At 39.4% G+C, this 22647-nt stretch overlaps 1 protein-coding gene and 1 long non-coding RNA gene across 2 annotated transcripts in view; one reads left to right on the top strand and one right to left on the bottom strand.

The window, feature by feature from the left end:
- The window catches only part of CUBN (cubilin), a 143290-nt gene that overhangs the window by 91715 nt on the left and 28928 nt on the right, over positions 1–22647 (bottom strand). The window contains exons 23-27 of the mRNA XM_050971446.1: positions 15354–15540; positions 11759–11919; positions 11059–11240; positions 10237–10393; positions 7563–7750 (exon numbers count right to left, since the gene is read on the bottom strand). Coding sequence (XP_050827403.1) covers positions 7563–7750; positions 10237–10393; positions 11059–11240; positions 11759–11919; positions 15354–15540 — 875 coding nt within the window. The remainder of the gene's footprint in view (positions 1–7562; positions 7751–10236; positions 10394–11058; positions 11241–11758; positions 11920–15353; positions 15541–22647) is intronic.
- On the top strand, positions 3061–15717 carry LOC127059299 (uncharacterized). The gene is made up of 3 exons (XR_007776973.1): positions 3061–3129; positions 5169–5306; positions 15618–15717. It is a non-coding gene; the product is annotated as an uncharacterized LOC127059299 (long non-coding RNA).

Raw genomic sequence — 22647 nt, 5'->3', positions numbered from 1 at the left:
GTTAATCTTGATGGGATTTATCTAATATATAGAAATAAATGAATGAATGTCTATTTTTTTAATAGTAAGACTTTTATCTGAGTCTATGTTTTGTCTTGTGACCTGAGCCTAAAATAATCAGAGCCCTTTGAAAATTTTGAGTAATATTGAAGTCCACGTTAGACTGGAGTGATTTTTTTTAATAGTTTTTCACCTCTTGCATTGGCACTTACTTCCTTCTCAAACAAAACAAAGGTTTTTAACTACAATCATACCTGCTCATTCCTGTCTTTCTAGGGAAGGTTTATTTCTTGAAATTATATTAAATCAGTATTTTGTTAGTGATTAATGACTTCTAAGAATGTAAGGGTTTATCTTTGGATTAAATTTTAAAATTGTTTTAGATACAGGAGTAGGAAATAACTGATGCTGAAGAAAGGAATGCCTAAGAGACATCCACTCAGCCAGTGCATCCCAAAATCTGCACCCAAAACCTTATTTGTTCAGCATGCCACCCTAAATCTCCAAAGCTCTGTTGGGAAGGCACCTCCTCCCAATCAGCATGCTGTGGTGGACAGAATCCAGATGGGTCCCTAAAGTGTCTCTGCAGCTTTTGCTGACCAAGGGACTGCCTGGGGATCCACGCCTTTGTGGCACTGGGATCACATTCCTGGTGATGGGGCTGTTGCTATTTTGGTTGAGTGGCTGCTCTCCTCAAAGCAGAAATGGAGGCTGTTCCTCTGCAGCAAGAATCCACTCATGGTGGAAGGAACAGGACTGCTTTTGAGCTTGGGACAGCAACGTTTCCAGCAGAAATATTTCCAGACAATATCTTCAGCAGAAATCTGTGTGAAAATCTCCCTACAAAGGGAGGGGCTGTGCCTAAGGGAGTGGAGAAGTGTGCCTGCTCTGAAAAACCCAGGGTGGCCTGAGCAGTTTGCAGCGCTGCTGTCTGGTGCCCAGGTCTGTGCTTCTCCTCCTGTGCTTTGCCAGCCCAGATGAACTGAACTCTAAGTGGAAAGAACATCACACTGACACCACAAAGGGCCAGAGAGGGCAGGAAGGGCTCTGGGAATTCCTCCTTACTTGAGAAATTTGCATCATGCAGATCTGTGGACACTATAGGGAGTTGCAGCTTGGTGTCAGCAAATGAAGACAGAAAAAAAGGAAATATTCCTGCCTCTTAGGCTTTCAGTCTGGCTTATGGGAGCAGTAACCTTCCACAAAATCCAGTGTGGTTTTTTCTGAGCTGTCTGGGGTCTTCCCTTTGATGAGGGGAATCATTGACTGATTTAAATGGAATTTCTCCAGCCACAATGTAACTTTTTTAATGCAATGTCTGTGCTGAGAGTGATAAGCAGACAGACTCACAGATAATGCCCAGGTTTTTCAGCAAAATCTAGAATACAGAAGAACACAGGAAACAAGAATCCAGCTGCAACTAGATGAGTTCCAAATATTCTTTCTCCAACAAGGGGCGTGCACACTACCATCATGTGGTGGTATTTCACAGGCATTTCATTGTAGCATGCTTTTTTTCTGAAGGAACAGGCTAAGTCACATTGCCATGAGCTGGCAGGGTGTGGAAAACGCCAAGTCCATGAAGGTCTGACTCATTTTGAGAGTCCAAAAGAGGAGTCTCTGCTGCCTTCACTTGTGCTTCTTGTCATCTGAGGTTTCTGTAGGCACCAGGCAGCCCTGTCATCACCACAAATTTAGCTGTTGTGCGGGGTCAGGGGTTTTGTGAGCGTTTGTAATTTTGTTTCTAAGTAACCTTTCAAACAGCAGAGCCAAAGTGCACTTTGATGCAGGCAATTGGAGGCAAATGCAGGCAATTAGAAAAACAAAAAACAGGAGTGCTGAGCTGGTCCTGTTTAGGGTGGACAGCTTTTTGGCCTGATGCTCTCCTTTTAAATATCCAGATCTCTCACTGAAAATCAGTGCATGGGCTAAGATTTCATTGTATACCGATGGTGTATGAAGCCTGGCACAGAAACCTGAGAATTGTCACTTTTATCCTTCCAGTGAAGGATTTCTTCTGGAGGCCCATAACCCCCTGAAGGAATTCAGGGATGTGCTGCTGTGCTGCCAGCTTGCATGATAATATGTTAATGGATACCAGGGCAGCATGGCCAGCAGGCTGTGATTTGATGTCTGGGTACAGGACCTGGGTGGGTATATTTCATACACCATCTGCTTCTCCAGGGACATGTACTACCAGTGACATTTTGTAAATCAATGCATGGCCATAAGAAGAGCCATTCCCTGTGCTTGAAGAATTCCTGCAGCACTTTAGAAAGACATACTCATAAATAAAATGTAATAATGGCAATCTCCTAACATAGTTTAAGCATATTTACTAATTGCAAGAGGGAGTAAAACTAGAAACAGGGTAAGATATTTTTATGTTAAGCTAATAAAAAAAGAGGATGACCAGATGAGTGTGAGCAACAATTATCTAATGCAGTATTCCCAGAGGGAGAAAAAGGATATTATGGTACATCCCTGGAATGCTACTGTGGTTTAAAAAAGGAGGGAAAAAAGACACATCCTGCTACCACCAGAAGGAAATGAAACAGTTCTCAGGAGCAGATGCCATATTAATTACTGTGTTCATTCAATAATATGCCTCATATAATCGTGCAATGGTATTTTGACCACTTTGAGCCCAGCTGCTGAAAGAGTCTGGGCTGCTCAAGCACACTGACAGGAAGCAAGCAAGGCAGTGCTCTGCTCCAAAGTGGAGCTCTGTTCTAGCTTGCAGCAGAAGAAAGGCATTTGTTGTTATCAGGTAGTTGTTTGCCCTCACAGGATGTTCTTTTGCATTAACCCAATGATAATTCCAACACTGACAGTAGATGCACAGACCAAAGGGGTGAAACTTGGACAGAGAGCTCTGAAATTTGTCTTCCTGCCTGGCACAATTTTGCTATCTGTTTATCAGGCTGCTGGCATCTTGCAAAGGGCGGGGCAAGGTCTGCCCTTGTCCTGGTTCTGGCCAGGACGGGGTTAATTTTTTGCAGTAGGTGGGAGGGGGCATGGCCAGGACACAGAGGCTGTTCTGTACCATCTTTTCATTGCCGGGGCAGGGCCAGGGCCAGGAAGAAGGAGTTCCTCTGGCCCAGAGAACCTGGCAGAAGGAGCTGTCTGGTATTGTCTGTTACAGTCTGGGGTCTTTTTTGCCTGTATGAATAATTTCTTTTCTGATACCCTCTGTCATTAGTCTTGTTGCTGCTACTGTTAATTTTCTTATGTCAACCTTGATCTTTGCCTTTTGTGCCTCTGGTTGGAGAGGGAGAGGGGAGCACTTCATGGCTTTTGTGGGAATACTAAATTGGAGAATACCATTCCTAATCATGACATCCCTGTAATTAATAAAAGCAGGTGCTAAACAGACTGGATGTCAAGGGACAGTAGTACTTTCTTAGCAGAAGAACATAGAGGGACATTTTCACTGAAAGGCAGAATGATCAATGGTTTTCAAATTATGTTTTTCTTGTACAAGGAAGGAGTATATGTCAGTTCTACAGCAGGACTCTGATCTTCAGGGCAAAACCATGATATTCTTCCTACTTTGCCTCCCCAGAGATTATGTTCTGCCATACCAAACAAGAAGGTAATTAATCATTAAGGATGGGGAGTTAAATATATGCTTGTTCAGCTAATAATCTGATGAATGTAGAGGAAAGAATGACATTTCTATGTTATTGCCTGCAATTTCTCACTAGCTACAGCCCCATGACTCCTCTAGAAAGACTAATGTCAGGTTATTTAGCAAAGGCACAGCGAGCAACATAAGTTAAAGACCATCCAATCTAATTACAGTTAGTGTAGCATCACCAGTAAACATTCTGTATTTGAGATGTCTTGTATCTTATTATTGTCACTTCTGTACATGTCTTTATCAGAAGCAATTAATCTCATCTTCTTGCAGCTTCACTGCAAAACTCCTTCCAAAATGTCACACATCTTATGAGCATTACTAGTGATGAGCCAACATCCTCTGACAGGACATGAAACACTGCACAGTGCTCATTTGCTGGGTAAGGGCCCATATGAGATTCATCCTAGAGACTGACATCATAAAAAACTGCAGTTTTGCTTCCCTCCCACATTGCCCCCTCTCAGTTTCTGGCACCTACACACAGAGGCAGAGAATTGCCCCAAAGTCAGAAGAACAGAGTTTTTCCCTTCTTACTTGACACAGGTTTTTAAGTGGTGGAGATGCAGGTCCTACCCAGACCAGACCAAGCTGGAGTCACCCAATGCTCCCTGCAGAAAGAGAATGCTGCTCACCATGAGTAACACCTGTCAGCAGGTGGAATGGTGACCCAGCTGACAAGAAGCCTCCCATGATCAAAGGAGAAAAGGAAATAGGTAACACAATACACATTGACTTCTCATTGCACAGATGTGACTGAATTTCAGTCTGGAAGAACCATGCACTGTACTTGTACTTGCTCATTCTCACTGGACAGCTGACTATATTTTTCCTGCCCCTAATGTGAGACAGTTATTTGCTCTATGCCATGATAACATCTTTGGTAGCTGAAAATCACTAGGAATACCCAAGTGTAGAAATTTTTGGTTTTGACATTACACATATAACTTCTGACTCACAGGTGGACTAAGCCAGGGAGCAAATAGGTAATTAACTGTGTATGTCTGACTGAATTAGTCATGAGGCAAAATGCTCTTTTTATGTGGGTTTGGGTCAGAGTTTCAGTCATAATTAAACACAAAGCTGAAGAACAGGCCCTTTTCCAGTGTAAAGAATGGAACCAGAAGCATTTTGTTCAGCAAGCAGGTTCAGCAGTACTCAGGAAAACAGCTTGCTCAGTCTGGCTGTCCCCACCCCACCAAGCACCATGATTTTCCCCTTCAAAATTCAGCAAGATTTCAAAAAAAATAGAGCTTTAGCTTAAGAGTATAAAAATATGTCCACATGTCCATAAATCTGTTCCTCACACTAACTTTTAAAAACTGCTTTACTACTTCTGGGTTTTTTTGAAGCTGCCATTTCTAAACTGTAGTGCTAAGGCAGGTCATGTTTCTGCCATAACACCTCTGCAACATTTAGTCTTGTCCTTTTGCATCATATGCAACTTTTCCTTACTCCTTCTGCCACCTCAGCTGTGATCATCAGCTAATCCAACCTAACAGCTAACTCTTGTCCTTCCTGTCCCCAGCCTCCCAGCAAGCAGGAGGAGATATTGTCACTATTGTCACCAAGCCTGCCATCTGCTAGCTGCCATGGAGCAGCATGCTGCTACTGTCAGAGGTGCCACAGAGCCAGGAAGACAAAGAGAGTGTTGCTGTCTACTCAGGTAAGTGCCTGAGGTGGGAGAGCTGCTGCCACAAACCCAAAACAAGATGGGGGAAGGGAGCCTCCAGGGAAAAGAACACTTGATCAGCCCAGTGGCCACTCTGGTTCATGAGTCCATGCAAAGTGTCTGAGCAGCAGGCTCCCATTTCCTTCAAGAAAATGGTGAGGGACTCTGGTGTATGGTCCCTGCATCACCCACTGAGACTACAGTGAACAGGTTTCTGTCTCTGTTAAACCCAGTGGATCATCAGATCTTTCCCCTCTCAGACCTCACTGAAATAAAGGAATCTCAAAACTGATATATGGCAGAAAAGTAATTTCTTTTAGCTGAATGGCTATGAGGTTTCTTTCAAATATCCTTTTTTTTTCCTATTTGCAGCAGTGTCAGACTCCACATGGATTTCAAACAGAAAAGTCCTAAATATCTGCAGCCTGCTTAGAAAGTGACCTGTACACTTGTTGCAGATGATTCCCCCTTTCCCCTACACCACAGCACATTCCCAGCCTTGCCAATTCTCCCCTTTTGCAAGAGGCAGGGTGGGAGCAAACACTACTCAATTCCCTGGCTGGTTCAACCTCGTTCTCTTTTTACACTATGGCACATATTTGTGCAGCATGCAATAACCAAATGAGAACATCTTTTCCAAGGGGTATTTCTTAATGGCATTTGGAGAAAGATTTGCAAGTAACATTACATGAATTGCAAATAAAAGCCTCCTTAACACACTTCCATGACTTTATTTTCCCCTTGTTTTCTCTTTTTTATACCTCTTTCAGTCTGTATTTTCTTTGATTGAAAGCACTGAAAAATTGTTAAGCAAAGAGTGCTTCTGTCTCCTCATTCTCTCCAATATGTTTTATTTCTGTTCTTTTAAGTGCATTGGATCAGGTCCTTGCCCCTGGCACTATTCCTCCACCCTTGACTTATGTCTACAATAGTGAATCTGGCAAGTTTCTTGCTCCTCACAGGCTGGCTACTGTGTGCAGGGCTCCTGCTTTCCATGGGTCAAGGCTTTAGGCATCTTGAGACTAGCACTGGCCTCTCCACTTGGCTCCAATGTTTCTTTTTCAGCCTCCTCACAAAAACAAACCATGGCTTAATAGTTAGTTCTCAATACAATGCTCCCTTGTTTATTTTCTTTACATGTCTATTCTTTCTTTCCATTCCTGGCCACAAAGTGAAGAAAGCTGGAAGAACATTTACAAATTTATTACCAATTTTGAGCTGTGAAAGCTGCCATAGAAATGAGGTAAAGGGAGTGAGGGAGGACATCTACAAGGAACAGATGTCTGTTGCTGAGCCTCCTGCAATACCTGGGTGCAAATACCCCCAGAAATACAGGTACTATTCCACAGTCCCCTCCCTGGCTGTAAGCAGTCTTCTCTAAGATTTCTCTAAATTTCAGCTCCTCTTGTGCAAAACCCTAAGTAGAGCACAGGGGCTGCATGCTGGCATCCTGTACAAGGGTGAGAGCTGAAGGATGAATTAGTCCAGCAAAACAGCAAAATTGTGGGCTGGAGATTATAATGCACAATATAGAGTGATCATGACTACCCTCTATATCCTAGAGTACTAAGTACAAAATTTAGAGGAAGTAACTTTTCAGTTTTCCTAGAAAATTTCAAGAAAACTTATTTTTCGTCATTTAAATGGGTTTTTTTTGAGAAATTAAAATAAAGGCCACTTAGTTTTAGATTGACTCTATGGTTTCATTTGACTAAAAATGTCACATTTTGTTTGTGGGCGCTTTCATTTTCTTTTAGTCCCTTTCAAGATGCAGATGAATTATGTAAAGTATAAACAAGAGACACAGGAACTCTCCCTTTAAAAATGTAGACATTTATCAAAGTTTTTGAACATTTTTCATTCCTTCTCAGATAAAAACAAGAGGAAAATAATTGGGCTCACTGTCTTTTGCTGCCTGTTTACTAATCTCAGGATTCCCCCTTTTTTGCATGAAGCTGGAATCACATCTCCCTTTGCCCATAAAGACCATCTAGTCTAAGGTGGAAGTTAGACTGTAACAACCTAGGCACCTGCAGAGTGATTTCCCCTCTCAGAGGCACTCACCTGTCTTGAGGCAGCAATGCTTCAATCCCTACTGAGGAACCAGGGTTAAATCATTTGGATTTAACACTTGAGCTTTAATGGTTAAATTTACACAAGATAAATTTCCCCTTGCTCTTCTGCAATCTTATTATTTTTCTTTATTGTTAAAGACTTGATTTTTCTTGTTTCTAGAATCTGGGCACATACCTTCAAGAAGTCACGATCACAGACAGATCCACCTTCTAAATCAAAGGCTGTGAAGCTATAGTTGAGAGTGTTCCCCTTGGTGGCTTGGATAGTCCAGTTGCAGTGCTCATTTAGTGGGTAATTATTTGGATAATTTAAGCTTTCCAATATGCCATGGCTCCGATTAACAGTCAGCACTTCATGGCAAACTGTAAAAAAAAAGTTAAAAAAGGGTTATAGATAATTTTTGTTCAGTGTTATTAATCCAATATCTCAAAAATTACTAGTTGAAGTTAGTGACAGCATTACAAGGTGAGGAATTTTTTTTCAGATTAGAGAAGCCATGCAGAAAGACAATGGTGACTCTTGAATAACGTGTTGTGTATGTTTCAACCAAAACTCCAGCTATTTAAACTTTCATCTTTCAGCATTATTATGACCTTCTTTTCTGACACTTGCAGACCCATCAGTATATATTTAAGAGGGCAGTCCTCTTTAAGTCTAAATACATGGGTATTCATGAAACACATTTTTTCTCTTTTTTTTTAACTAATCATAAAAATGTACCCTGTCATTTGAAATTATTTGGGGAGTTGCTCAACAAATATTGATAAATTGATAAAAGTGATTTATTTCTGCTGACTGGGAAAAAATTATGATCCCTGGCTAAAACAACTAATGGAAAGTACACTCCTATTATTGGGCTTTCTAGCCCCAGGAAGAGAATGTGATAATGGAATTTTTTAAAAAGGAGCCATAATTCTCCTTGTGAGACATTCAATAGCATCCTAGCATAAGGACTGGACACTCACCTGGAATAATAAGAACTTTCCTTGAAGTGCAGATAAAATAAAAGTAAACTAAACTAGATAAAGAACAAAATTACAATTATGGTATTACGTCAGTGAGTCTCATTTTCCTGTATCCACCTTTCCCTAAAGACAAAAATTATCAGTGTGGGCAATCCCTTGTCTGGAGAGAGCATCCAATGTGTACTGGGAGCAGAGGAGTGTAATTAATGCCCAGGGGAGTGGGCAGGGAGCAGACCAGGCTGGCTGGTTTGTGCAGCAAATCTGCAGTGTTTGAACAGCAGAAATAGCTGAGATTCACTTGCATGACTGCTCTATTGTCTGTCACCACAGAGAGGACACCCACCTCCTGCCCATTTTTTCTATTCTGTCCAAATGATTTAAAGGTCTGTGTTTTCAGTATTTCAAAATGCTTGGGATACAGCTGCAGGTCAGGGTCAGGTGGAGTGGAGTGGAGCTTGCCTGCAAAGCTACTCTGAAGCATGTGACTTTTTGAAAGGGCAGGACAAAGAGCACAAAATGGGTTGCATTTGAAGAATGCAAGACAGGTAATATCTGCTACCCCCTGCCAAAGGGATTTTATTAGAAACATATCAGGCACAGAGGTGCCTTTGAATAGCAACTTGGTACCATGTTTTCCTTTGCAACATTTTCCAATTAATCATTACATTTCTTTCATGTACATGTAAATGTATCTGGTATCAAAGCATCCTTACTTTACAACATACTGCCTACATAATTTTAGCTTTTGGGCAAGCCATTAAAAGCTTTCTCTGGTGCATCTTCAGGAATTAAATATGAATGTAAATCACATTATCTGATAGCTCAGGTTCTACATCTGAGTGCTTTGAAAGTGCTCTTCCTGTTTAATTAATGAAAGGGAGGGGGAACCTTCTCTAATATATCCTCTTGACATTGCAGTCTGAAAAGTACATGGTAGTGATATCTGTAAGGAATGAGGGAGCCAAGGTTTCCTCCTTCCTCTAATTACTGCATGTGTCTTGTGGGGATGAATAGCTCTGGATTTTTGTAATCCATTTACTTTTGACCAAACCCAGGACAACTTCATATCTATAAACCCACAACATCCCTTGTCACTTGGGCATGTCATATTTAGAGGACACAAAGATGCTTGCAAATCACTTTGTATGTGATGAAATTACAAATTTTCCAATATCTATTTAACTGTTAAAAAATATAAAGTGTATAAAGAGAAATGTAAACAGCAGGACTATTTTCATATTATGACTGGGAATAAAGTAACTTTGTCATGTGTCTTCTTGTATTTTTCTCCAAATGCAATTATTTTGATATTTCTGGGGTAGTACTATTTTAAAAAAACATGTTTGCAAGAAAAGTATTACCCTTACCACAAGATATTAAAAATGAAGTTTTTAAAATGCTCCCAATAGGCTAAATTATCCCAAGCACCCACAATCAGTCTGGCTGACAGAAACTCAATCATCCTTTGCCATCCTTCCTCAAAAGAAGCTCTAAGATCAGAGAATCTTGCTATATCTGCCTTCTCTTTTAAAAATTCAGGAGCCTGAAGGAGCAGAAAAGCAAGAACAGTCAAATCTACCCTGTTATGGACTTCCAGCATTTGTTGTTCTGAGTAAATCTGGAGAAGCATATGCCACTGGTGCAGGTAATAGAAATAGAGCCACCTTACTGGCTTTCTCCTAAGGAGGAGATTATCTCCATCAAATGTAGATGGGCAGATAATTTTTAGGTCTCTGTGTTCTGTAACTGTACCAGGATAGAAAATCTGGGTTGTTGGTATGCTCTATAGATTTTACTGTGCTGATAAATATGTAAGATCATGGGCTGCAAGCAGCTGCACAGGCAACATGAGCTATAGAAACATCTCCCTCTCCTTTACTTACCCTGTTTGTATCTGGCTAAGAAACCTCCACCTTGCAGACTGCTGTCTGTCCTTAGTTTTACATACACACTGTCTCCACTGGAATGGATGGTTTCTGGTATCTGATCCCCACAAAATTTACCTAGTTGCCTAGCATTGCTGCTGTTGCCATCATATATCTAAAAAAAAAAAATCAAACAAAAAAAAAAGAAAAATGAAAAGATAATAAAGCTGATGACATTACAAGTCTGATTAATTTGCCCCTGACAAATGTCTGCTTAGGGAAATGTTACTGGGTATACAAGAGGTTAAATTCCATTTCTGCTCAGAGGAAGCCTGGCAGGCATTTCAGAAACAAGCAAAACCAGGAAGCCAGTAACTGAATACTAGTGGGTTTTTAGGGGCTTAGTCACCAAGAGGGGAACACAGCACTCCATTTCAATTTCGTTTGAAATATTCAAATAATTAATGGAATAATTCAAATATTAAGTTTGGTATTAACAATATGGTTATTGACAGCATTGTGCTTTGTTCCCCATAATTTACTAAGAAATCATGCTAAGGCCTTGGTTCAAAACATGGAAAATTTAAAAGATACAGACAGATTCTTGTTTCTATCTATCAAATTCTTCCTATCTGCTTTTCTTACCAGCAGCTACACAGACACTGCTGCCTTGCCTCTCATGACTCTGAGAGATGAAGGGAGCACATCAACATGGAGCTTTCCTATTCTGAGTCTGCTCACTTAGGACCATTTGAAAGCCAAGGCCCTGTGTTTTTCCTGGCCTTTGTACTCAGCACACTCATCTGCCTCCCGTGGAGCAGAGTGTCCCAGGGCACCTACCGCAAGGTAATCAAAGCTGCACTTCTGGTGAAGCTCCAGGTGGAACTGCTCAAACTGGATTTCAAATGGACTTCCTCGGTTTCCCTTGAGCAGCCAGTAGCACTCTGAATTGTGGTAATATGGCATAGGGTAGTTGGGAGACATGAGGATGCCAGAAGCTGATGTGAAAGTCCCACCGCAACCTGAAAAGAGCAGAGAAAGCAAAGCAATATTTAACAGCTAGAGGAGGGGAGAATTAAACCTGGTGTGTGGATTCTCACTACTGACCTCCTTCACATGCCCTAAACTTCTTCAGTAATGCCCCAAAAATGTGCATCCAGCCATCAATGTTGTAAGCAGAAGACAGCCCATAACAAATAGAAATATTAACTATCTAATTTGAAGGATAGAGAAGTATTAAAAATTAGAAACCTCCTCATTATATTCTTAATTACTGCTTTCCTGATCATAAGAGAAAATTGAAGCTACTTTATATCTAGGAAATAGTATGCTCTTTTCTGTAGTAAAAAGGAAAGCCTAAGGATCAAGAAATATCTTTGTTCTTAACAACATGCATACATGTTACTATATAATTAGCAGACAGACCTTAGAATATTAGAAGCAGGAAAATTGAGGGGAAAAAAGGTGAGAAATTAAATACAAAGAAAAGATCAAAAATAAGATGTGTAAAATAGTTCTATACTTGATGCAATCATTTTACCTGCTGAGGTACCATCCCACTCTGCTGAAAATCCCCTTCTTGTGCCAAATACGTCACTTACAAACTTTATCCACAGCTTGTTACCATGAGAGATTATAACAGGAGGCAGGTCTGTACCACAGTATTTTCCAAGAGGAGGAGAAGTTTCAAAGCCTCCATCTCTAGAATGGCAAAGAAGAAAAATCTTTGGTCAAAGAGAGACACCATGAAAAATGCAAGCAAATCAAAAATCTTGTGATTCTTTCAGGCCTGGGAAAGACCTTTCCTGGCTCTTCATCTTCAACAGAAATACTGCTACCAAATACTGAGTTTTGCTGCTTGCAGTATTAAGCCCTGCCACAACCACCTGCTTGCTGGGCACGTCACTCTCCCATCTCAGCAGCCTGGGTGTGTGTCAATACAATGGCAACCTTGAGAAGTGTCTCAGGTGTCTCACTATATTCTCTATATTCTACATGGTAACAATCATTGGGGGAGCCAAAGATAATCTTCAAATTTGAAGTAGTAATTTCCTCATTCCTCACTCTTTAAGCCTAGACGAGCTGACTTATTTTAAAAAACATGTTTATTTACCACCATACAAATGAGAATCCATTCCAGAATTCATTTCACTGATGCACGTTTCAAAATATTTTCTTAGTCTTCAGAATTGGTTCTACAACCACTTATTTTCCTGTTTTTAATTTAAGTAATATTTCCAGTAACATTTTTTTCATACTGTAATCAGGATCCACAGCTAATGTTCTATTTTGCCTCCTGCACATGCCTTATGGGAATAAAAAAGAGGATGACTTGACAACCTGCTTATCAATTGCTTCCTGATCTTGTCTTTAAGCACTTTCATACTACAATCAACCTACAGGTCAGTAGGACAATGACAGATAATTTATACCTATATACGGTGTGATCTTCCTATGATGCTTTTTAAGTGGATAGTAAGACTTTCAATTGCATATTCACAGGTTTACAGCTGCTTTTGAGAAAAATTTCTACTTAGCCTTTGCCACTCTGTTTTCTTGTCATCCTCCTAGTTTAAACTGCTTGCTGCTGTCTCGTGTTAGTGGCAGTTGAAAAAATGGGCCAGAACCTCCCCTCACTTGTACCTTGGCCTCTGCTGCTGTGGTCAGATGAACAATTTTCTTAGTTGACTGAATGCAGTTTATCAGAGGACACCTCAGGACAAAAAATGAGAGTGGCACTTCACCTAAGACTTGTGTAGCTACCCCATTTACAGTATCAGGATTGAAGAGGCATTCTAAAAACCCAGTTATGGCCGTAGCAATGTGCTGAGTTGCACTTAGAATGTTCTGTCCACATCTTAGAACCTGTTTAATGCTGCTGAACTCTTCACAGTGAAAAGTGAGTTAGATTTATGCTATAAATAAATGTTTTCAGTTCCTAAGGTGAAAAAGTGAAAAAAAGATCACTTTTGGTCATCCCAAATTTAAGTGTTAATTGTTAAAATAAAGTTAGATTTAATTTGATCTCAGATTGTTTTTCTAAAAATAAAAAAAAATAAATGCTTTACTTGGAAAATATTCAGAAAGTTTTTCAGGTTTTCATAATTTTCTCCGGTTGGTATGTACAGCTGAAAAAACCCAACTAATTCAGATGGAATTCAGAATCTCAATACTTCAACTCCAGCAAGGAGATTTTTGTTTGGTTTTTAAAAAGAAGATACTATTTACCAAGCAATAACCCATTCAGAATATCTGGTATAACATTCAGGATGAGCTTTATCATGGTGCTCAGTGAGGTAACGGAAACTCTTAGCATGCTCAGACTGAAAAAACACACAGCATTCCTCAGATATGGTTCACCCAGAGAGCTGGCTCATGAGGACAGGAATGGGTGCAGCAACACTGCAAATTGCAAATCCATCTGCAGCCACTCAGCAGAAAGGATATGCCCTTGGTGCTGCTGGACTGTGAGCAGGTAATCTTCCTGCAAATATTCCTTTCCTCTATTTGTCCCTGTCCTGTAAAATCTCCTAGAAATCACTAGGTTAGTATCCTAAGTTTAATGGTGATGCCAGTATGGAAAAGTATAGCAGATTATTTACATGCTCTTTGTGTTACCTCCTAGAGTAGCTATTGTCTAAAGACTATAAACATAAATCAGAATATAGAATATAGAATATAGAATATAGAATATAGAATATAGAATATAGAATATAGAATATAGAATATAGAATATAGAATATAGAATATAGAATATAGAATAGTTTGGGTTGGAAGGGGCATTAACTGGTCATCTATGTCACCCAACTCTGAAAGGAACAGGGATATTTTCAAATAGATCAGATTGCTCAGAGCCTCATCCAGCCTGACCTTGAATATTTCCAGGGATGGGGCAACAGCTAATTCTGTGGGCAGCCTGTTCCAGTGCCTTACTACCCTCATTGTAAAAAGTTTCTTCTGAATAATCCAAACTTTCTCAGCCTGTCTGCATATGAGAGTGCTCCAGCCCTCTGATTTTTCATCCACCAGCACCCTCACTACTCTCACCTCACCTCTCCCCTGGGCTGTTCTGTTCCCTCCCCAGCCTGTATTGATACTGAGAGTTGCTCCAAACCAGGAGCAGGACCTTGTACTTGGCCTTGTTGAACTCCATGAGGTTCACACGGGCCAACTGGTCAAGCTTATCTAGGTCCCTCTGGATGGCATCGTGTCCTTCAGGTGCATCAGCTGCACCGCTCGGCTTGATGTCATCTCCAAACTTGCTGAGGGTGCCTTGACCCCACTGTCCATGTCATTAATGAAAATATTAAATAACTCTGATCCCAGAACAGACCTCTAAAGGGATCATTGTCAGAGTTCTAATATGCACATCAAGCCTTAGACCTCTACCCTCTGGATGAGACAATCCAATCAATTCCTCATCTTCCAAACCATCCCCCCATCCAATCTCTCTCTCTCTCCAATTTAGTGAGAAGAATGTTGTGGGGGACTGTGTCAAAAGCTTTTCAGAAGTCCACAGAGATGACATCTGTAGCTGCTCATTCATCCACTGATATAGTTATTCCATCACATAAGGCCACTATGTTGGTCAAGAACACCCTTGGTGAAGTCATGCTGGCCGTCCATAGGCACCTCCTTGTCTTCCACACACCTTAGCAGAGCTTCTAGGATGATCTGTTCCATGATATTCCCAGGCACAGAGGTGAGGCAGACAGGTCAGTAGTTCCTAGGGTCCTCTTTTCAACCCTTTTTAAGAAAGGGTAAAATGGTTTCTCCTTTTCCAGTCACCTGGAACTTCTCCTGACTACCACAACTTTTCAAATATCATGGAGAATATGTCACAAACAGACAATTAAACTCCTTGTTTCTGCACTAAGGAAAACAACCTAAATGCAGTGCATGAGAACATAGTCCACACACTCCACTTGCTCTCAGAACTGGAATTTATCAAGTGGGAAAGCTGACAACAGAGCAGGATGAGAGCAGGAAAAGGCAGCCTTTAAAGCTCTCTGCTATGTCCTTTTCCCGCATTGACAGCAGGATGTATGGTTAAGAATAAAGATTCTGAACATGCTTAAGTGGGCGTGGACAATGCACAAATCAGTACTCAGCACAAGAGAAATAATTATCCTTGCCTGATTTCTACATAATCCTCAGTGCAGCGCCTGTTCCCCTCCAGGGTGAAGTCGGTGAAGGTGAGCACGATGCGCCTGTTGATCCCCACGGTGATGGTGTAGGTGCACTCCGTGCGCACCGGGTAGTCACTGGGGTAGTTGGGAGATGTCAGCACACCAGTGTCAGCAGTGTAGTTGTGTGAGCAAACTTTAAAAAGAAAAGAAACAAAGATGAATTAATGCCATGTGTCTGCTAAATTAACAGGAAATTTCTATTTTCAACAGGCAGAGGAGCAAACATCCTGTGTTCCTGTGCATTAGAACTTTTCCTGGACACATCTCACTGCTGAATGTCAACAGTATAAACTAAAACCAGGATCCAGCTGTTTCATGGGGTTTCTTACATTTGAGTTGATTTGTTCAGTTTTTACCAGAACACTATGTCTGTAATAAATAGGAACATAAAAGCAGTTTCACCTGCCTAAAATGGCTTTGGCATTCCCCATGGTCAAACCTGTTAGAGGGAATTTTATATCTAAATTTCTTTTCCCATTTTCTGGGCTATAAATGACAATAAGTTAGAAAGTGGTATAATCCTTAGAATTTGAGGATACAAGAATTTTAGTTAAGGTCTTATATTTAAATGAAGTAGGGGGTTTTTATTTGTTTGTTTGTTTTTTTGTGAGCAATGTATAAGCTGGGAAGAAGAAAATAGTGTGAACAAATGCTGAGGTAGAATCTAAGCAATAATTAAAAAGAAGCTCTTTTCAAAGCACAGACATAAAATCTAGGAATAAAAATGTTTACTATGAAACAGTATGAAACTTTGTTTGGAAAGAATTGTTGTCTATTAGTTGATCACAGTCAATGAGTAAAGTTTGTGATATGGCTGCAAAAAGGGCAAGAAGAAATGTGAACTGTGCCAGGTGTTTTCAGGCAAAACAGGAAATACTGATGCCACTGCACAAGGCAATGGTGACATGTTACCTGGGAAAATGTGGATAACCATGGGCACTGAGGTTCTGAAAATCAAATGGGAACAAGTAAGACAAAGATTGTGGAGATAGCAGGAAATTAGCAGATTGGAAGGCAAGAGACACTAGAAGAGCTTGTTTGGCTTAGCAAGTGCAGGTAAACACCAAGAAGCATGAAGAAAGGAAAAATAGAACACATTCTCAATGACAGGACAAATTCAGGAGTTAAAAAATGTCCATGAATACAGATACATAGAAATTAGGGGAAATTTTTATTAGGAAGTAAGTTTCTAGAGCAATGATCCAATCAGCATAACAGATGCAGAAAGGAGAAGACAGTCCACTGGTTCTTAAGATACAGTTTGATCAGTTTAAGGATGGGCCCACATTACCTTTTAGCTTAAAAAAACAGAAGGACATAGGAAAAAAAAAAGGGGGAATAACATATAATTGTGGACTGGACTTGATGAGCCTGGGGAAACATTCTGGTCCTCCATTTCCCTATTTCAGGTCCTATAGGTTGCAAATATAAGAAATTAAATAGTTCCTACCAAATAGGCAGGTTTAAACTAATTATAAATAGAACTGACTGAGCAAGCAAAATAATCGTTTAAGCTGGTTGCCACAGGTCTTTGAGGTCTACTTTCTAGCACAGCACAGCTGCAGTGTAGCAATGTCTCTGCTTAACTCTTTAATTGCATAACAATTCAGGTGGAAGGGATGGAGCTATGCTTCAGGCCCTTCATGTCTAAGGTAGGTAATTTCCATAATTTCCATGTCTGTTGTCTAGCCATTCTTACTACTACAACACTTTTGCTTTTAATTGTGTATTTTTAATGCTGTTTTTTTTTTTGCATTCTGGGTCACCTGGAAGGTCTGTGTTCCAAACATTTTCTGTAGGATAAATACTCCCAAAGCTAGCTCCCAGACTCATGTTCCTAATTCATCATGGGGAGAACAGAGAAACAGCACACAGAAAAAGATCAGTAATTTTCTGCCATTGGCTTATGCTTTAGTATTGACAAATCAAAAAGGTTTCATGCAATAGTTTACCTAAAATAATTATCTATGAAAATCTTTATTTAGCATTTTAGGCATTTATATATTCCATCATCAATATGTTTTAATGTATGCATATAACAAACAGCTTAGTCCTGATCACCATAAAAGCTATGTGCTGCTTTGTAAATCCTGATAATGGATTGTTGGCTGTGCTGCCAGCTCCCATGGTGCTTTGTCATATGTTGGGCTTATCATCAAACCCCAGATCCTCAAGTCATATGTTTTCTTGAGGATGCTGATTGAAGGGTTAGAAATCTGACTTACAAATGGGACCCAACTTTTCCTAACAGGCCACTAGAGAAAAAGCAGTAAAAAATTAAAAAGAAAATGTGTGTATATTTAATAGGTTACTTATTTTTAACTGATTATTTCCTCCTAGGAGGAATAGGTATACTGACTTGTGTATACTTGGTGACTAGAGCTCTTGCAATACTGCCATTACTTATTCTCAGAGACTGAGACTAAGACTGCCAGCTTTCAACCTGTAGAATATTAAAACTGGTGTACTAGATAAGAACTCTTACAGTAAAATTAGCACTACAGAAGCCAATTTTTTTTATCAGCTCTTTTAATAATTTCCACAGAGTTGTCCAGGTTCCCTCCCTCACCAAAGTTTTTCTTCCTGGGAGGAACCCAGACAGAAACTTATATCCCAAGTGTGCTGTTTTAAACTGGATGCTCTGTACTGCTTTATATTTCACTTAACAATCTTCTTTATGAGCTAAGGGATAATAAATACAGAAGATGGAACAGTGACTGCCTTATGAATGTTAGACTTCTGGCTAGAGTGAAATAAATCCAAGTATAGATGGAATATACTGGCTGCTATGAGGATTTAGAAAAGCATAGATGAACCCATGTTTTCTGACAGCCAACTCTTTTCTGGTAACTGGATTAATTCCTGGTGTTCTACTTCCAGCAGGAGAGCTGGAATTCCCCTTTAGCACTCACCTCACTAACAACATTTGGGGGTGTGCTGGGGCAATAACAGACCCTTCAGTGAACACTTAGCAAAGTTAGCAGGAAAAAATAAGTACTTTGACTCCTTTGCCAAAGTTCAGAATGCAGTCTAATAGTATACGTGATTATTATATGTCTGGAAAAAAACATGAATTCACTTTAGTTGGAAGGAACTTATTACAGCTCATGAAAAACAGGAGGCAATTGTTGAGGACAATCACACATCTTGCTTTGCCCAGTGTATGAGGTTTTGAAAGCTATTCAATCTGCCTTCTGATTTTAGTACTGAGTACGTTAGCTTTTCTGGAAAAAATGCCATAAATGGCAGTACCCCACTGTAATAGCCAATAGCAGACAAAAATGCCACTTTTTGTACTACTCATTGGTGCAATTGTGCAGAATGTAGAAAATTATATCCAGGTTTTTTCCCCTAAATAGATACCAATCAGTTGCCACAATGTTAATTAATCAAAAATCAAGCAATAGTGCAGTAACATGGGATTTTTCATCCAATATCACTGTACCAAAGGAAAACTGAGATCCCTAAATATTCACTCCTTATGTGGTACCATGCATAAAAAAAAGGGAAAAAAAGAAGAAACTATCACAAGAAGTATGTGCCTCTCCACAGGCAATGTGAAAGCACATCTGCATTTCAGGGCCTTCTGCTACAGCTGCTGGCAGAAGCAGGGAAGTGAGGAGTGGATTTTTACCTGGGAGGCACACAAAGGTTTTTGTAACATGTTAGACCAAACTTCCTCAAAATACTGGCTCAAATAGAATCTCTCTCTGCCTTCTGCTGCTTCACACCTAAACACTGTGAGTTGTACTGACATATTTTGTCTTTTGTAGGCAGACTAACACCCTGCCCAAACACTGCCAAGTCACAGCAACCTAACAAGTTGTCAGGGGCCAGCCAACTGAGCCTTTTTCCTGAGACTTGGGGTGAACTGAGCAGATACCCAAGACACATATAGGACATCAGCTTTATTTTCTGGCTTAGGCCAACCTCATTCAATCATTCTCTGCACATCTCTGCACACACCTCTTTGTCAGACATTACTTTCCGTAATGAGTCTTGTCATTGCTCATTCAGCTGAAAACCAGAGCCAGGCATCATACTCCTAACATTTACTGGGTTCAGTCAGGAAGATGGGAATGAAGATCTCAACTTGTACTCAGCTATCAAGGAAGAAGACACACAAATCCATACTACACTTTCAGGAACACTTTTAAGTTCATGGATTCATGTTTTTCTCTTTCCTTATCCCTTTCAAATGCTGGCTTCTCCAAACAGTCATTGTAAGTAACATGTAATCCACAATGAAGCTTTTTAAAACCAGATTACATATCCTGATGAATACTATTCACAATTCAGAAAGATTATGAGGAAAATTATCTTTCACCAAAGCCAGAGAAAAACCAGGAATAAAAAGTATATCAGGAAGGCAATCTGCCAAAAACCTTGTTATGGTTAACTTTTCCCAGCAGAAAAACTGAAATGAAGCATCTCTAAAGAAAGAAACATATTTTAAAAACCCCAAACAAACAGAAAAACAACCAACAAACCAACAAAACGCACTGCCAAACCCCCAATTCAAAGTAAAACAGATGAATTCCCACTTATTTGTGAAGAAGTTTGAGGGGGGAAATAAATAATAGCACTGACTCCACTACTAATCCTATGGGAAAATTGTGGCCTGTGTCTATCAAGACCACAAAAGTTCCAGGAAGGAATAAAATCTTTCAAAGATTTTTTTTTATATTTTTGCATGGGTTATTTGAGATGTGGACAGCCAAAACTGGCAGAAGAAACCCCTAAATTCTAGCATAACACTTACATGGCTTTTTGACATTCATTTATTTGGCAGTTGAGACCTGGACTCTTTGAAACAAATCAAAATATTACCTTACATTCCATGTGACTTCCCCTTTTAAATGACAGAAGGATGGCAAAGAACTAAGAATCCAAGGTACCTATTGTTGAAGTTGGTGGTACCCATTTTAAAATTAAAATCATGAGAGCATCTCTGACTGAAGGATTTCCATCTGTATTGCTGCTACATCAGCTCTTCACAGCTACTGGCTGGCAGACTGCTAAAACAATTGTTTGCAATTTATGGGCCATGGCCAAGGCTGCATCTTGTGGCATTCAATTTTTTTTTTTTTTTTTTTTTTTTTTTTTTTGACAGGAAATATAGCTTTGCCTTTTATTCTTTTGAGGCTACTTTTCAAGTATTTAATATATCACAGATAAACCATGCTAACAAAAATATTGTTTACCCAGATGCATGGAAAAGAAAATTATATAATTTTGCATTTAAAAAAATTCACTCCTACATATCCTTCTTTTTTTAACTCCAATTTATTTGGCAGGGGGAGGAGGGACAATCTTGCTCATGTTTTCAATAGTTCATTCTCTCTGAAATAACTCCAGGCAAAAGACTATTGAAATGTGTAATAGGAACCAGAACATCTTTGACAAGTTCTGATACTGGTTATGCTCTAGCTGGCTAAGAAAACACAACTGAAAAATATGAAGAATTCTTATTGCACAAGAAACATTATTAGAACCATATTTTCTTTAGCAGAAAAAACATAAATTAGCAGCAGATGTAAAGAAAAAAACCCCATGGTTTTAGTGTATCTCTCAGACATTATTATGCTTAGCAATTTGCTACCTCAGTGTAACTGGATATACATGAGATGAAGATCAGACCTAAACATCTCACAGTGGGAAAACTAAACTTTATATGATTGCAGGGAAGTGAGGAGTTGCCTGTCACAGCAAAATCCACATACACATACGTGTTTGCCTTGTCTCAGGCCACAGAACTTTCAAAACACTGTATTCTTAATAAAAATGAATTTTAGCTCTCTGGTACTTATGAAAACTTTATGGTACTGCTATACTTGTACTGGACCAAGGGAAACAAATCTTTGCAAAAAAGCCAAATAATAATTTCAGCCTCTCTGTAAGTTTATTACTCCCAGTTTCAGTAGCTATCTCCCACTTTGCCATATTTATACAAGCTGTAGTGGTTGAAACTAAAAAGCATTTATTCTAGTAATCGTTCCAAGAGTGAGAACAAACTGAGAGTTAGTGCAGATTGGCTGGAGAGTAGCAAAGATATTTGTGTTCATCATGGGAAAAGAAAATCTTTGGTGTTACATAGAATTTGGATTAAGCTATTACATAGCACTCATTTCATATAAACATATGATATAGTTGTTAAAAGCATTGAAGAGACAGCAGATATGCATTTTTAAGGCATTGCTTGAAAACATTCCAGAGACAGCATCGAGGCAGTTGGAACTCCACATGACACACATTGCAGTGCTTTGGATGAAAGGTGAGAAAAGCCAATCACATGGTGGTGTAAAGGAGGGGAATACAGGAGAGAGGAGCCAGAACTGTGAAACTGGACAGCATTGAAATGACAGAAACAGATATGGCTACAAAAGAGACAGAAATACAGATTAATATTGAGTAAAGAGATGGACTCTGAGAAAAGTTGCTATAAGAAAAAGAATATTTAGGAAGGAATCAACCCACCCATTAAATAGTAATCTGAGGTGAGTTAAAAAGAAAAGATACCAGATTAAAAAGAAACAATTATATTTACAGAAGGTTTAGTTTGCCGTTGCAAACAAAGGCTAAAAAAAAGAGTTTATAAGGATGAGAATTTCCCAATTTCTCAGTAGTAAGAATTCAGATTTCAAACTACAGAGTTTTCCTGGAAAAATTTTTAAAAGTAGAACTTGTTTTATTGCCTATTACTTTCTAAGAAATAGAAATGTTCTCCTTGCAATAGTTCTCATTAAATCTTAATTGTTTGTACTGGCTTTTTGGTTTCAACGCCAAATAATCCAAATACAAATGAAGGCAGCTGAGAAAATGGTTTCTTTGTATTTGTAAGTTATCTTGTAGTGAATAAAACCACAGGAGAAAAATCTGCACTGGTCTCGCCTACATACATGTTGAGAGACAAAATAATAAAATTAAATAATAGCCAAAATAATAGCCAATTTTCCCAAGATGTCACCAAGAAAGCAATTAGGAATTGAAAAATTTGCTGCTTTTAACAGGTTGAATAAATTCAGAAATTAGGAAAAATAAAGCAACTAAGAGCAAAAAATGAACAGTAGTTTATGGCTGCATAGATGACTACTGTGAATTTCTGATATTCATCCAGAAATCCCTTGTAGTCTGCACTCACACACAGAAATCACATATAAACTGGTTAGTGATGGGTAACAAACATCCCAGATACAAACACGTTCTCATTTTTACTTTTTTTTCCCTTGTGCCACTCTGC

This window comes from Serinus canaria, chromosome 2 (assembly GCF_022539315.1).
Source record: "Serinus canaria isolate serCan28SL12 chromosome 2, serCan2020, whole genome shotgun sequence".
Classification (NCBI taxonomy): Eukaryota; Metazoa; Chordata; class Aves; order Passeriformes; family Fringillidae; genus Serinus; species Serinus canaria.
The sequence above is the reverse complement of the archived record's forward strand: the minus strand, read 5'-3'. Positions and strand labels throughout refer to the sequence as shown.